At 42.1% G+C, this 17,430-nt stretch overlaps 1 protein-coding gene across 1 annotated transcript in view; it reads right to left on the bottom strand.

The window, feature by feature from the left end:
- LOC135217532 (prostaglandin E synthase 2-like) overlaps positions 1-17,430 on the bottom strand; it is a 45,214-nt gene that overhangs the window by 2,678 nt on the left and 25,106 nt on the right. Inside the window, exon 2 of the mRNA XM_064253498.1 lies at positions 4,497-4,597. Within this exon, the coding sequence (XP_064109568.1) occupies positions 4,497-4,597 (101 nt within the window). The remainder of the gene's footprint in view (positions 1-4,496; positions 4,598-17,430) is intronic.

The raw sequence follows: 17,430 nt of genomic DNA, 5'->3' as shown, positions 1-17,430 counted from the left end.
AAAAAACTTTTTTGAGTCGACGTATGGTACGGTCCATTCGGCAATTGGGGAGATTTTGACTCGACGCTTAATACGTCCATTTGGCTTTAATGGGTTAACATGATTAATTGTAAGAAAATCCTGGTGTCTCAAACAATTTATTTTCCACTTTTAGTGATTTTATTAAAAGGATTTTTTTTTTAAATAAAACTTTATTTTTATACTTTTTAGTGTTGACAGTAACTAACCAATTTATTACTGTAGCTAACAAAATTGATACTGTTGAGCCAAATAAGGTTATTTACAGAGTCAAAGAACTAATGGAAAGTAAGAGGAGTTTCAAACAAATCATGAGACACTGGGAGAGGTCACTGCTGACCTGATCATGTAAGGTACCTAACTTAATTCATATCCTGTCGAGCCAAAGAAGGTTATTTTATAGAGTCAAAGAATTTGTGAACAATCCCCAGTTTCATACAAATCCTCAAATATTGGGAAAGGTCACTGCTGACCTAATGATCTTGTAAGGTTGCACTGACCCTAGGATTTAGTAATGTGTGTTTACCCTATTGGGTAAACACAATATTTAACTTTCGGGAGTGTTGCATTTAAGGCTTCAAAGGAAACATTGGTGGGCTCAACATTTTGCTCCCCAATGTAACCTCACGATTGCACTCTTCCCTTGTCTGTTGGCACCCTTTTTGAAGTCTCTCGTTGCACTACTCAGCCCAACAACTGAATTTCCCAATATACTTTGTCCTTGAAAAGAGGAATTGGGAAAACAATACCCCTGAGAGTTTCATCTTTCTTAGCCTAAGAAAACTTAGTGGTAATCAGAACTGTACAAGCTTCCAGTCAGTAAAAACAGACCCCTCCGAAAAGACTAAGACAAGCCTACCAGAGACTGATTATTACAAGGCAGGGAAGAGGTGGAGCCTATACTATAGGACTTGCATAGTTGGGAAAGTCCCACAAAGTATCATTTGCAATGGGGTAGGGTAGGGATGGTCTCATCCTCCCCATCTAAAGTAGATTTTTGTTGCAATGGGGTAGGGTAGGGATGGTCTCATCCTCCCCATCTAAAGTAGATTTTTGTTTTTTTAAAACCAGACCCTTTTTTAAAAGGAGCGATAAAGAAAAAGAGCTTAATTTGCCACCACTCTTCAGTGCTCTGCAAACAGCATTCCTCTGAACCAAGGGTGATCTTTAAGGGGGTCGGCAGGTACCCTTATATAGGGCGAAAAATGCAAGCTTCGAATGGTAATGGAGAATACGTGTACGAATATTTTGTAAAAATTCCTTTTACTTTCGTAGTTACAGGTAATTAGTTACGTACTCAATAAGCTAAAAACATTAATCCGTACAAGAAAATGCAATATTTCTTCTGTTTTCGTAAATTTTGATAATTATTGTCAAAGAAATTGTGAGAAATGGCATCTGCAGAGATTCCATGAGTCGCAGGAAGGAAGGGAGTCCGCTTATCACCTTCCAGTGCGAGGAGGGACCCCATGTAGTGTACACATTTGCGAGTTTAAACTCTGACATTCGCTTGCTTTTACATCTCTTTATCTTTGTTTTGGCAAGAATTTCATCATGCCAAAGAGGAAAAGATAAGGAAAATATCTCGCTAACATACAGAAAAAGAAAATTCGCCTTAATAAGCCGAGTTAGTGAAGGAGAGAGAGGAGTTGCGTAGGAAGGAGTGCCCCGTCTAGTCTGACGCAGTGCCCAAGGCTATGATATATGAGCAAAATCTTCATTTATGATTAAATTATGATAAATAATATAGTTTTAGTTTATTAATACCCAAAAAAGAAATATAAATTCATAATAATCATTATTTATTAACACTGTCTTTATTAAAATACAAAGGAAAACTTTGAAAGGCTGTATCTCAAAACTATACTTATTGATCTTCAAATTCTATCTTCTCACTTAATTTCAAAGTTATAGCATTGAAATTTGGTATATAACTTAGAAAGACATTGTTCTATAATCAAATGAAGCCATTTTTTCCTATTTTTTTTTTTTATAAAATTTTTTTCTTATAAGGTTTATTTCCTTACCATAATGAAAAAATTCATATCTAGCAAAAATTGACTTTCAGAAAAAAAAAAACTACTACATTTGATTGGCGGTCTACATCAGGTCTATATATGGTAGTAATCCCAGTTCTTAATATTAAATATCAAGGGAGGAGATAGATTTTGAAAAATAGTTATTTTCGGGATAAATCGCCCTGGTGTCACAAAACCGAAGGTCAGAGGCGAAAATCATATGTGGTTTTGTGATGTCCCAAGTCACCTTATTAAGTTGTATGAATGTCAAGTCCTGTCCTTAAAACATGGCATTAGCTGGCTGCCCCCCTTAATGTGTTAGATTTAAACATAATGTTTGCATAAATATTTATACTGTAGTATATACTATACTTAATTGATGGGAGTATATACTATACTTATTTGATGGGGGCTCAGGAATGAAGGATTTTAACTGTTGGCCTACCTAGATGATTGGATAATCTGGGGAGCTACCAGAGAAGAGTGCTGACTAAACCTGAGAGTGGTAGTTAGCTGACTCCAGTCAAAAGGTTTCTTAATATAAACAAATCCTGCCTTGCATCTACAAGACTTTTTCTGAGGCTGGGGCTTTGTTGGGGTACTCTTTGCGGCAGCTCCTTACCAGGAGCACTCAAACCAGAATCAGGAATGACCTGATATTCCTTCGGATCAGTCCAAACTTTCCCTGATGTCAAGCTGGAACAAAGTCTGGGCGTGTTACAGGAAAAGCCTTTAAGATCACCTTCATCTGAGATTGGGAAGATACTCTGTCTGTGGACCTGGAAGGGGTCTCTGGCACACAGGTCGACCTGACTCCACCATTCATACACGTGGTGATATATACGGATGCCTCCTCAACAGGACGGGGAGGATTGTCAGTCAAGATCTATAGCACAGTGATAAGACCAGTGTTAATGTATGGATGGATCGGAAACACAGGCTCTAAGAAAGAAAAGAGGAGGTTGAGCTTTAGAGAACAGAGATAAGAATGCTGAGGTGGATTAAAAGAATATTGCTGATTGAGAGACTGGAAAATGATGACATAAGATGAGTAGGCTCAATAAAGATAACAGAGGAAATACGAGAGTCATGATTAAGATGGTATGGGCATGTATTAAGGATGGATGTTAAGAGAAGAAGAGAGAAATCTGATTGTGAGATAAAGTGAAGGAAGATATGGAGAGAAGTTTGGTGGAGGATGATGCCTTTGATAGAAGGCAGTGGAGAAAGCGCATCAGGCAACTGACCCCTTAATGTAGGGATAACGGTGGGAGAGATGAAATAATTTAACATACAAAATTTATTTCCCAAGTCAAGTTTAAAATTATTGTTAAATTCTTGTTAGCAGGGAGAAATAATTATACAGCGTATACAAAGTAATTTTTGCAATCAGCAGTCAAATAATCACTATCACCGGCAACGCTCAAAAAAACTTAATGTACGCACAATTTGTGATACAAAATATCTAAAAATTGGTAACATAATAAGTAGAGGGCTTTCACTGGCTAACAGATCTCCATGGCACCCAACCAGCCAATCAGGGTTTTACTTAACAATTAATGCGTTCGTGTCTCGGCCGAGGCATCTACATATATACGGCTGATTTCTACAATTTTTATCTTGTTACATTCTAATTTTTCATCTTTTCTATGAGGTTAAATTTAAATAATGAAATAGTATATTTACTGGCATTTGTATGTACATAATATATAGGTACAGCCAGTTAAACTGGACACATATCAGCTAATACGGACACGGTGGCCCATAATCCTTCTCTAACTAGGTCGACTATGTTTATTAGAAGTTAAGTTGTTTTGTCATCACCTGTCAATTTTATTTCTTATGTAAGCTTATTTGAGAATGAACAACTGCTACACTATAAAAAAAAAAAAACCAGGTTTTGATGATTAATAAACCTATTTTTGGTAGCAACTGTGAGTCCTCAAACCCACCAACTTTCCCTGACTAAAAGGCAGGGACAGGGGTCTTAGTGAACAATTTTTCTTGCACAGACCTGGCATGTAATGAAGATGGAGTCAAATTCTTGTCAGATCTGTGTGAGTATGATGCCTAAATAATCGTTGTAGAAAGGAGAGAGAGCCCTCTTGTCCAGAGTCCTTTATATTCTATCACTGCACCAACAAGCACTACACTATTCTGGCTGAGACCAACTACAAGAGAATTCCTTATGGTAATTAGTTGGTCTGTCTTATGGAGCCCTGGGGTACCATGATAGTGTAATTCCTTCCAGAATTCACAACGGCTACCAAAAAAATAGGATCTTCCTATGTCAAAACCTGTTTGTTTATATATATATATATATATATATATATATATATATATATCTATATATATATTATATATATATATAATATTCATATATGGTATTATATAATTAACACACACACATACATGTATATAAATTATAGTATATGGTGCTCACAAATATCACTACCTTACCTTCTTTTCAAATTTTTACCAATGAAGAACATTGCTGCTGCACCAACGTAAATAACTAATAACTGCTCCCATTTTGCAAAGTGCTCTTCCCAGTTTCCAACCTGCAATACATTCACCAAAATAATAAAAACAAATAATAAACAAAAGACAATAATGCAAAATAATGTTCCATCTTTGTTTTTATACATTAAACTATTTTTGAAGAAACTATAATCACATACTGTTTCATACCATAAGTCATATAAACGAACATGTAATTTTAGATACACAGACATTACCTATTGTTTATTGAAGCAGACCAGACTGATGGCTAGCCCTTCCACAAAAATTAACGAATGAATTTAAAACCATTTTTCATATCATAAAACCAATTCTAATACAAACCCATTAATCACATACATGTCTTTTTTTGTGTGCTGAAAATCCTTGGCTCACAAGAATAAAAGCCAGAGAGAAAAAATGGCCCCAGTTTGTGTCAGCTCCATTCTAAATAAGCTCTGCAGTCCTCTTGTTCATGTATGAGCTTTAAGTGTCAACATGTAATTCTCCTTTCCTATGATTATACTAGTTTCACAAGTTTTCATATTCACTTGTTCTAAGTAATAACCTGGTTATATTGTCAGCACACTACTACTTTGCATCTGGCTTAATATTTCTCACTTTTCACAAAACCTATCGTCCTCCATTCTTTCAATTTATGTGGAGGGTAGTGCCATCAGTAGACCTCATGCGATGCACTGTATGCATTATTTAAGGTTATTTGTAGTGTGCCTTTGTTCCTTTTACTGTAGCTCCTTTCATATTCTCTTTCTTCATCTTACTTTCCACCCTTTTCTAACACTTGATTTATAGTGCAACTGCGAGGTTTTCCTCCTGTTACACCTTTCAAACCTTTTACTGTTAATTTCCATTTCAGCGCTGAATGATCTCATAGGTCCCAGTGCTTGGCCTTTGGCCTAAATTCTATATTTAACTCAACTCCATTCTTTCAAGATGTACAATGACCTCAAAACTAACTTGTTTATGTGAAAGTTGGATTAACATACCCTTAACTCAATGATTCTTTGTGCATTCTCACCAAGGCTTCAAAAAATAATTAAAAGTTTTCTAACCAAACTTTTCCATACACCTTACTATCCTCTGCATCACTGGTTTCGTGACTCACTTCTTCCCTCATCCATATCAACTGCTCCAACTTGATTTCCATTTACTCTCATGACCTCCTTACTCAACTTTCCCTCTTGCAAATGCTCCAAACTCTCTTACTAATTGTGCATCATCAGAATAATAATGAGGTATGCCACAATTATGATGATCAACAACTACCTGTAGAGTCTTTCTTCATTCTTCTGGCATTCACAGGGTGCCATAAAAATCAAGCACTGTAATGAATAGGAAACTGAAAGCAACTTAAGTCTCCAAAGCTTTTTTTTTTTATCAATCATTCAAAGTCAAAATGATTATAGATTTTAAGCATTCTGGCTGAAATTTTAGTATTGTTTTAAGTTATTTTTTTAAAAGAATGGCAATTTAAATACATGAAACTGGTATTCTTGTAGAATTTCAAAATTAAGTAAAATAAAAAAGTTACTTAATATTGAAAAAAAATACTTTCTTAAAATATTAACAAAATTAAAAATGTAAAATAACAACAATTCAGATATCATCCAGGATTCAGGTCTTTTTTGTTCAATAAAAAATTCATCAATACAGGGGGTCCTCGAGTTACGACGTAGATCCGTTCTTACGATGCATTCGTAACACGATTTTTCAGCGTAAGTCGGAACATTGAAAAATACCACAATGATTTAATGTAAATTACTATCAATAACAACGAGAGAACAATTCCTTACCTTTATTAGTTTGATTGGCTTGCACACTGGAGAGGAAGCTGCGGTGCTGGAGAGACTGGGGGAGGTTAGTGAAGAGAAAATAAAAGAACCTCCAGAAGTTGCTGGAGATGCTGAGGCAGATGATTCTTGAGGTGAGGCAGAACGTACTAGTACTGGAGTGCTGAGGCAGGTGATTCTTGAGGTGAGGCAGATGTTGGGGCAGGTGAGTCTTTAGGTGAGGCAGAAACCTACAGAAGGTGCTGGAGATACTGGGGCAGGTGAGTCTGGGTTAGCAGAACATTCAGAAGGTGCTGGATTAGCAGAGGCAGCTGAGGTAGAGGGTACAGGATCTCCTGCAGGGCCTCTCTACCTTCTTAAAATACTGCTCCAGGTTAGTCTGAACAGAGAGCGACCTCTTTTCATCCAAGATCTCCTTGTAACACTGCATCAAATCCATGACGCCTCTGGAAACCCTAGTGAACCTGTCCAAGTTGGGATCCTGAGCCTCAAAAGTTGACAACGCTTGCTGCAACTCTGCAAAACCTCTTATCAAGTCCTGCCTTGTGAAAGCCTTAGGCTCTGGGGTGGGTGCTTCTTCTTCTTCCTCTATTATCTGCTTCTCCAGTTGTATCAGGTCCTCAGCAGATAACTCCTCGCCATGAGACTCCAGCAGCTCTGTAACATCATCAACCTCCATCTCCAAATTGATTTCCTTACTCAGGGCAACAACGTTCTTGACAACTAGCTGAACTGTGTCCTCAAACCCATGAAAGGAATCATTCACAAATTGAGGACAAATTTTCTTCCAGACACCATTCATGTTTGTTTGCTTAACCTCCTCCCAGGAATTAGCAATGTTCTTTACAGCATCAAGGATGTTGTAGGATTTCCAAAAGTCCTTCAGAGTCAAGTCCTTCTTGGTTTCAGTTGCCTGTAAAGCCATAGCAATTGTCCTTCGTAGGTAGTAGGCCTTGAACGAAGCAATCACTCCTTGGTCCATAGGCTGTAAAAGGGCGTGGTATTAGGTGGAAGGTAAACCACCTTGACATTAGGGTTGAAGTCTCCCAGCTGGGCAGGGTGTCCAGGGGCATTGTCCAGCACTAGCAACACCTTAAAGGGGATACCCTTGGAGGCGCAATACCGCTCCACACTTGGAACAAAATGGGTTTACGAACCAGTTCCCCTCGCAAACCCGTGCAAGTGTCCCCACCCATGCCTTGCTTGTTGGACTTCCAATTAACTGGTAGTTGACCCTTCCAAATGCCCTTGAGTGCCCTTGGATTTTCAGCCTGATACACCAACAAGGGCTTCAGTTTGAAGTCGCCAGCAGCATTACCCCCAAGAAGTAAAGTTAGCCTCTCCTTGCTGGCTTTATGACCGGGTGCTGACTTCTCCTCCTTGGCGATGTAAGTGCGGTTAGGCATACGCTTCCAAAACAAACCTGTCTCGTCTACGTTAAACACTTGCTGAGCAGAATAACCCCCCTCCTTAATTATCTCAGACAACGCTTTAGAAATTCACTCGCTGCTTTCTCATCCCCACTAGCAGCGTTCACCGCTTGCAATTTAAGGTTATGGTAATTGGCCCGAGCCTTAAAATCGCATAAACCAACCCTACTAGCCACAAACTCTTCACTTTCACTTCCCTCCCCCTTTTCTTTTTTCAACGCTTCAAACAATCTTTTCGCCTTCTCCTGAATCACCATAAGGCTGACTGGGATACGCCGTTGATTTGGATCTCCAAACCAAAGCACCAATAACCTTTCCATTTCAATTATTAGACCACTACGCTGCTTAGTTATCACTGTCGCTTTGCATAGGAGCAGATCCTTTCACATGTCAACGATGCGCTCTTTATCTTTGATAATGGTAGCAACGGTCGAAGGCTAAGGCCAAGCGAGCGGCCAATGTTTGTTGGCGTTTCTCCCTTCTCGGATCGCTTTATAATGTCCACTTTAATTTCCATGGTGATGGCCTTTCTTTCTTCGATGCACTACCATCAGAAGAGTCCGCCTTGCGCTTGGGAGCCATAACAAAGAGCAAAAAGTTACAAAAACGATACAACACGAGGGAGAGAGAGGCAGTGTAAACAACCAAAATGGCGTATGGACGAGGACTGAGCGTAGCGAAGCGACGCCGTCCTCTCCCCCACAAAGCGTATTCTTCCGCCGTGCGCCTGGAACTAGTTCGCGTTTGTTTACGTTGCTTACGACGCTAAACCGCGTAAGACGGAACGACGCAAAATATTATTTTTTTTATATTTTTATGGGGGCGCGTTCGTAACCACGAAACATCGTAAGTCGAGACCAGCGTACCCGAGGACTTACTGTATACAGAGAAGCCTAAAGATTTTAAATATACAGAAAACTTTAATTGAGAAATCTTTTTGTATGCAGTAACACTTGGGTTTGCATATCACTTATGGATGTGGTCATGGTACCTGGTCTCATCTCTTTTTTTATTTCTTAATTACTTTGCTGTTCAGAGGGAGGGATGTAGGGAGGGGGGGGGGGGGGGGGGGGGTGTGGGGGGGGGGGGGGGGGAGCCACTAGCAAGGATGATAAGGGAGAGTCCATTGACTGCATTATGTAATTTAGCTGGCATAGGGACACATGCACCTAACGTTTCTTGTTTACTTTATTCAACTCTATAAATTTGAAAAGCACTATTGTCAGATCAGCATTTTAACTAGAAAAAATGTTATGCAAACAAAATAAAATAAAAATATTTTGTCACCCCCACAGCAATGTCTTATAAATCTGGAGATTTTTTGAGTTTCCCCTCCCCCATCAGAACACAAAAACAAAGATTCTAACTGACCTAGACCAACTGTTGTGAGGGAAGAAAAAATGATCTTATCACATTAAAATACATTAAAAGGTGGATTATGGAAATTAACAACAACAAAATGTGAGATTAATTCAACATATCAGGAGAGTAGGTGTCTGGTAACTATGGAAAAAGCTAATTTTTTTTAAAAACTTGTTTGGCAATACTGAATGCCCAACACAGAGAATGAGCAATAATTTGATAATGTTACATTGTATAATTTTCTTTAAAGTAATGTACTTTAACAGATTATCCTACATCCTCAGTTAGGCTCATCATAAATCAACTATACAGTACTAAAACTACTCAGAATCTGCACATTATTATCGTGGCTTACATATTCTAAATTTCATTCATACCTTCATAATTATTGCCATTAGTTTCTTCGTCATTTATTTTGATTGTTGAGGATAGTGCAATGAAAAAACAATGACTGATTGAATTTCGGCGATCACAGTGCACTTGAATGTCGCCGTCAAAATGTAAACAAAGCAAACCAGGCCCCATCTATTGAGGAAAATGAACACAAAAACTATTCGCTAATGAAATAAAAATTTTCTAGCATAGATAACGATTTATGCTTGCACTTCTTTACCTCTAGAATCATATGATCTAATAGGTGGCATATCAAATAGGTAAATACACAGTTACATAAAAGAAATTACCAAACTGAATCACCTATGTCTCTCAAGAACACAAACAGTAAGGAATTCATGCATTGCCAAATATCTCATTGTTTTGATTAAAAGTTTTGACTTGGTACAGCCTTCTCAAGTGGATATTTTAAAAAATATATTTATTTCTTGAAGGCTAATATGAAAAACATATTTGACTTCACATATTTTTGTTACTAACAATTATTTTCATAAAAAACAAAGGAGAGACCTAGAAAATTATCCTATTGTTAAGACCGAGGTTTGTAGCTATGAAAAAATACAAAATTGCGCTTATTAGAAAATTTGTAATTTTTTTGTTTTGTCCGAAGTTGTAAACAATACATGGCGCCACGCCACTGTGGTGGCAGCGCAATAAACTAATGGCGGCTGATTTAAAATCAAGCCAAACCACGGGAGTTCCCGGACCATAGAATGCTGGTTTCAAGAGGTTCAGCTGTATTACTTTCCATAGTGGAGTGAGTTGAATGGAATGGAAGGGAATGTATAATTCAGACAAAAGGCAAAGCATCGGGACCATGAGGTCATCCAATGCTCAATTGGACCTTGAGAGTAAAAATGGTTTCAGAAAATCTTGTAGTTGCACTATAAAATAACTATAGGAGAGGTTGGAAAGAACAATGGAAGAAAGAGAATATAAATGGAAGTACAGAAACCCACAAAATCAGTGTGTAACGTGTTTACTTCTAAGTATTTACGTTTAATTTTACTTAGAAGTAAACACGTTACACACAGTGATTTTGTGGGTTTCTTTTTCAATCATCAGAAGAAAACTGAAAGAAGTTTCTGTTTGATTCACAATGGAGGTACAGTCAAAGGAGTGAAGGGGTTGCAGATAAGAGCCAAAGGAACACTGCAATGAAAACCTAAGTAATGCTAAGCATGTGGTGCACTGACAACACTAACCTTCTACAAGGAATCTCACTTAGTTCTACTCTTTCTTGATCTCTTGTTAAATCTTTGTATAAGTTTGCTTTGCTCCTCTTTCAACTTTCTACACTCTTTACCTTAATAATCTGAGTGCCAACTTTAACAAATAAATATTTACTGTAACACAATGTAGCCGTAATTCGTGACATCTTAAAGGCAAAATGAAATAAAGGTATAAATTTACCATAACTGTACTCTAACCAGCCACTGGTAACAGAATGTGGGCCAGCTAGCAAAACAAAACCTGTCTGTTTACTATTTATTTTTTTTGTCCATTTGTCATGCACGGTAAATGGTGACTTGTCTAGACTGTTCATTGTGTATGCTATGCTTTTTTATTAAACTATTTTACATGATTTTGCACCCATTCCCACTTAGAAGACTACCTTCTTTTACGTATTTAACATTCATGACTAATAAAATTCTCTCATCCAACTATTCTGCACATTTATGGAATTTATCTATCTGTGATTAATGCCAACATTAGAGGTACGGCTGAGCACCACTCTTATAAACAAAATACAAATCCCAAATCCTCCGTCTGGTGAGGAGGAACATAAAGAAGAGAAATAGATGGAGGGGGGGAGGGCTGCACCATTCTTCTTTAAAACATGTCCACACCTCTCTCGGAAAATGATATTGTTATGATACAATAAAGTTTTGTACATACTTACCCGGCAGATATATACGTACTTAGCTACAGTCTCCGATGTCCCCGACAGAAATTCAAATTTCGCGGCACACGCTACAGGTAGGTCAGGTGATCTACCCTACCGCCGCTGGGTGGCGGGACTAGGAACCATTCCCATTTTCTAATCAGATTTTTTCTTCCACCTGTCTCCTGAGGGGAGCTGGGCGGGCCATTAATCAAATATATCTGCCGGGTAAGTATGTACAAAACTTTATTGTATCATAACAATATCATTTTTGTACATGCAACTTCCCGCAGATATATACTTAGCTGATTTGGCACCCCTTGGTGGAGGGTAAGAGACAGCTAATAGTAAAAATAAAAACAGGAAACAACACAGTTGTAGGTCAAAGACCTTGGTTCTTACCTGATTGGGCAGAAGACTTCATGGATACTGTCTATGAGTCTGCTTTGCCTCAAGAGTTTCAGCGAGGTAGTGACCTATGACTGAAAACTCCTCTGGATCTTGTCAATGGGGGCTTTCCACTTACATGACAGAACCGTGTTACGATCTTGGTCAATGGGGGCTAATCCACTTACATGACCAAACTTTGCCTGCAGTACTATCAAGGGAGCACAAAACCAATCCTGACCATTTCTAACCCGTGTTAGAACTACAATTGAAAGAGGTTCCACAACTTTTTTTCAAATAACCATAAAAAACACCACCAAATTAAAATACAACTAACCTAACCTAACAAGGATTAGTCTCAGCTCCCTGTCCCAGCACCGAATCTGCAGATACGTAGGGCCCCAACAAGAAGCACTTATCGTAAGTTACTCTTACGTCTCTTAAGTAGTGAGATGCAAATACCGAGTTGCATCTCCAGTAAGAAGAGGCCAGAATATTGTTTAGAGACAGTTTTTCTGCAACGCCAGTGATGTGCAATGGCCCTTACTTCATGTGCTTTCACTTTCAGGTGTTTTAAATTGTTCTTCATCGCATGTCGCATGCGCTTCTGTAATGATGCCCCTCATAAAGATGGGCCTTCTAGGGTCCCTGACAGAACACCAGAGGACTGTTCAGGTTGCCCTTAAGTTTCTTTTTTCTATCTAGGTAAAATTTAAGGGTCCTGACAGGGCACAGGGATCTTTCTGTCTCTCTTCCCACTAAGGGAAAGAGACCTTTTACCTTGAAACTTCTAGGCTATGGTTTCGAGGGATTCTCATCTTTGCTAAGAATAATGGTTTAAAGGAGCAGATTGCCGAATCCCCTTTAAACCCTACTCTCGCATCCAGCGCTTGTAACTCGCTGACTCTTAGTAGTTGCCAGAGCTAGAAGAAACAGTGACTTTCTCGTCAGATCCCTGAAGGACGCCTGTTGAGGAGGTTCGAACCTGTTCGATACCAAGAATTTCAAGACTACATCCAGGTTCCAACTAGGAGGTCTAGAGCACTTTTTCTTGGTAGTTTCAAAAGATCTGATCAGGTCATGCAGGTCTTTATCCTTCGCAATTCTCAGGTCCCTGTTCCTAAATACTGCGGATAGCATACTACGATAACCCTAATTGTAGACACAGCAAGGTTACATTCCTCTCTTAAAAAGAGAAGGAAGTCGGCAATCATGGTCACAGAGGTATTGGGTGAGGATAGCTTCTTCGTCCACACCATCTCCTAAAGATTTACCACTTCGATTGGTAAACTCAGCCAAGGTTGTATGACCTGCGGGCTCTGGCGATATCACACTAGCAGCTTTGTGCGAAAAGCTCTCGCTCTGACGAATCTTTCGATAGTCTAAATGCAGTCAGGCAGAGAGCGGGACTTTTGGTTTTTGTGAAACCTGTTCGAAGTGGGAATTGGAGTTGTCTGAGCAGATCTCTCCTGAGCGGAAGAGATCTGGGGAAGTCCACCGTCCATTCCAGTACCTCTGTGAACCAATCCTGAGCGGGCCAAAACGGAGCGACCAGGGTAAGTTTTGCTCCTGTTGAGGAGACAAACTTTCTCATCACTTCCCCCACGAGTTTGAATGGGGGAAACGCGTAGGCATCTATTCCTAGCCACAGTCCAGAAGTAGGGCGTCTATCACTATTGCCCTCGGATCCGAAATGGAAGAGCAAAAGTTGTCCAGTCTCTTGTTCCAATTCGTGGCAAACAGGTCTTATGTGTGGTCTGCCCCAAAGGTTCCACAACATCTGGCAAACGTCTAGATGGAGAGCCCATTCTGTGGGCAGGACTTGATTTGTCCTGCTCAGTAGATCCGCTCTTACGTTCTTCTCCCCCTGAACGAATCTGGTGAGAAGCGTAATATCTCTTTCCCCTGCCCAAAGCAGCAGGATTCTTGCTGTCTCATACAGGGAGAAGGAATGCGTCCCTCCCTGCTTCCTTAGTATGCTAGAGCCGTGGTGTTGTTGAGTTGATCTGGACCACCGAGCCTGACTTTTCTGGCTCGAAAACTTTTCAGAGCCAGAAAGACTGCAAACAACAACTTCTTGTTGATGTGCCAGTTCACCTGGTCCCCCTCCAGGTGCCTGACACTTCTTTCGCCCCACCCCTAGTGTTGCTCCCCATGCCGACTCGATGCGTCTGAGAACAACACTAGGCGCGGGTTCGGCTTTAGAAGAGACAAGCCTTTGTTTCTCCTGAGTGGGGAAAGCCACCAACTCAGATCCTTTTTCCCCCCTGCTAGGATCGGGAAGGAGTCCGCAAGGTCTCCTGACCTTTGATCCCACATCTGTTTTAGGTAAAATTGTAGGGGTCTCAAGTGAAGCCTTCCTAGAGAGAAGAACTGTTCCAGCGAGGAAAGTGTCCCCAGCAGACTCAGCCACTCCCTCGCGGAGCTTTGTTCTCTCTCTAAGAAGGTAGTCACCTTCTCTATGCCCCGTTCGATTCTTTCCGGGGATGGAGACACTAGAAAACCCGAGAATCCATCCGAATCCCCAGATACGATGTTCTGGGTGGGGACCATCTGCGATTCTCATGGTTGATTAACAGTTAGTCCAAGGGACTGGGCCATTCGTAAAGTCAAATGCATGTCCTCCAGACATTGGGTCTCCGACTTGCCCAAATAAGCCAGTCGTCCAGATAAAGAGATACTCACCCCTTCCAGATGCAGCCATCTGGCTACATTTTTCATAAGCCCCGTGAATACTTGTGGAGCCGTCGACAGGCCGAAGCACAAAGCCCTGAATTGGAAGATCCTTCCTTGTACCATAAACCTCAGGTACTTCCTGAAGGATTGATGTATCGGTACATGGAAGTACGTGTCCCTGAAGGTCCAGGGAAACCATCCAATCTCCCGGACAAAGAGCAGCGAACCGAAGAGGTTGTCTCCATTGGAGAACTTCCTCTTCTCTACAAAGCGATTCAGAGCGCTTACGTTCCAGAAACCGGTCTCCACCCCCCCGAGGCTTTCGGCACAAGGAACAGGCGATTGTAGAATCCCTGGGAGTGGGAATCCTGAACTGGCTCTAGGCTTCCTCCTCCAGCATCTGATCTACCATCAGAAGAAGGGTTTGCCGCATAGCAGGATCTTTGTAATTGGCTGCAAGTTCCCTCAGAGTTGAAGTTAAGGGAGGCCTTTCCATGAAGGGGATGAGATATCTTTTTCTCAAGATAGAGAGGGACCAGTTGTCTGCTCCTCTCTGTGCCCAGGCTTCTGCGAACTCGAGAAGCCTGGCACCTACAGAAGTCTGGAGGACTTGAATCCTATTTAGCCCTCTTGAAGGGCCTGATAGAGGACCTACCACGCTTGTCCTGATATCTTCCTCTGAAGAGGTCTTTGTGAAGGGGTCCCTTGAAAAGGGCGCTGAGAAGGAAAGTTTCTCCTTCCTGACGGAGGAAGCCGCTGGTCTTGCCTTCCTTGCAGACTGCGCCAACAGATCTTGAGTAGCCTTTTCCTTTTCCGCCAGGGAGTGAGAGATCCTTAACCAACCCAATTTGTTTGGGACAACTGGTTAGAAAGAGGGGCGTAGAGCAAGAACGCCCTCTGGACCTGAGAAACGGATCTGGTAAGGAAAGAGCTATAGATTGCTCTCTTTCTTCAAAATACCAGCTCCGAAGAGAGAGGCCAGCTCCTCCCCCGATCCGTCCCTGACTGCCTTTATCCATGCAGGACAGAATGCTGTTAAGTTATTCAGGTCCCAAAAACTCTGGATCCAGAGTCTTCCTGGCCAGTGCCCCAAGGGGGGGGGGGGGGGGACCAATCTAAAAAGTTAAATACTTCTAGTATGGAAGAGTCCTTGAGGAAATGATCCAGTTCCGTCATTCCCCACGTCTTGGCCGTCGGGAGGAATGCCTTCTCGTGGAATCCACCAAGGTAGAGAAGTCCGCCTCGGCCGATGAGGGGAGTCCCAACCCCATTGGCTCTCCCGTCTCGTACCATATCCCCTGCCTGCCCAAGAGCTTGGAGGGAGGACGAGGAAAAAAAACTGTTTTGCCGACTCTTCTTTAGACTTAAGCCAATCGCCCACGGAATTGCAATGCCTTCATCGATATGGTAGGGCGCATTTTCAGGAAAGAGGAGCTCTTCGAAGTCTTCGTGCTCGTGAGAAAAGAGACCGAGGAGAGGGCAGGAGCAGCTGGGCTAAGAGCATCGCCGAACTCCTGTACCAGCAGGCTGCTAAGGTATTGTAGTTGGAAAGAGCTGCTACTCTGGGGACTTCCTCCTCCGATACTTCTTCAAAGTTCTCTTCTAGTTAACACGAGGACGTTCATGTGAAGAGACTACCTCCTCTCAAGTCGGATAGGAGACATGCCTAGATGAGGCCGAGAGTTTGGCGGAGAGGAAGGACGTCTGGTCGGAGAGTCGCTTCTCTCTGCAGAAGAGAGCCTACTAGACGCCAAATGTCTGTCTGGCGAGTTGTGGCTGCTGGAAGGAGAGCGCCTGGCTGGTGCCGCGCGTGTGGCTGGCGCCATGCACCTGGTCGGCAACGAGAGCCTACTAGGGGAGGAGCGCCTGCGTGGAGAATTGCGCCTGCTGGAGGACGAGTGCCCAGCTGGCGCCTGGTGCCTGGCTGGTGCCGAGAGCTTGGCTGACGCTGCAGGCCTACTTGAAGCCGAGGCCTACCAGGGGAGGCGTGTTTGTGAGGAGAGCCTCCCACCTGCAAAGATCGCTTGAGAGGAGAGGATAGCCTAAACAGAAGGTGAGCAGCGTCTGTCAGGCGAAACGCGCCTATCAGGGTGAGAGCGTCTGACAGGGGAGAGGCTCTTGGAGCTTCTAGGGGAAGGGCTTCTGTCCCAAGAGGTACTCCTCTTGCGAGAAGGAGCTTAGACCTCTTAACCGGGAGCGCCTATATCCTCTTGCGGGGAGGGTCGCTAACCAGAGCGCCCATCAGCGTCGAAAGTTGTTCTTGCAGGCGGCGAGAGAGGCTTAGAAGAGGAAGGAAGAGCTGTACGAGGAGCAGGACTGCTGGGGCTCTCCTGGCTCTCTTCCTGTCCACAGGGGACTCCTCTGGAAAGCGTTCCGGGCTGGAGTCCAACATACTGCTGGGAGCCTTCCAGGCTCTCTTCAAGGGACGAGATCTCAGCGAACTCCATCCGCGTTGAGGAGAAGCGAGTCCGAAGAAGAAAAAGCTCTTCTTAAGGATGCCTTTACTATGGCGATCCCTGGCAGGTCTGGGACGAAACTACAGAAGAACCTGCCGAAGGGATGCCTGATCGGTGGGGATTCTCCACAACCTCCTTATGGCTTTTGACATTCTCCTCCACTGGGCCTGGAGTTTGGAAGAGGTCTAGACCTGGGAGCATTGAGAGTCGATCAGACGCCCCCTCCACTGCACTGGAAAACACTGCACTCACTGATCACATCACTCTTACTGTGATGGTAATTGCTTCCTAGCAAAGAAAGATAAAGGAAAGGAGAACGCTTTTTCGAGAAGTTCGGCAGCAAGGAGGCATTAGCGCAATGTGTTGGAGGTGCCCGTTATCATGATGGTTCTAGAATCGGCAGGAGTGTTGTGGATCTCGTCGGGAACGGTGAGAAACGCAGCGATTTCTGATGCAATATCTCGTCTAGATTATCTAAGAAATCTAGCAATCTCG

The sequence above is a fragment of the Macrobrachium nipponense genome, chromosome 7, assembly GCF_015104395.2.
Source record: "Macrobrachium nipponense isolate FS-2020 chromosome 7, ASM1510439v2, whole genome shotgun sequence".
Lineage (NCBI taxonomy): Eukaryota > Metazoa > Arthropoda > Malacostraca > Decapoda > Palaemonidae > Macrobrachium > Macrobrachium nipponense.
This window is presented reverse-complemented; position numbering and strand designations above follow the sequence as displayed.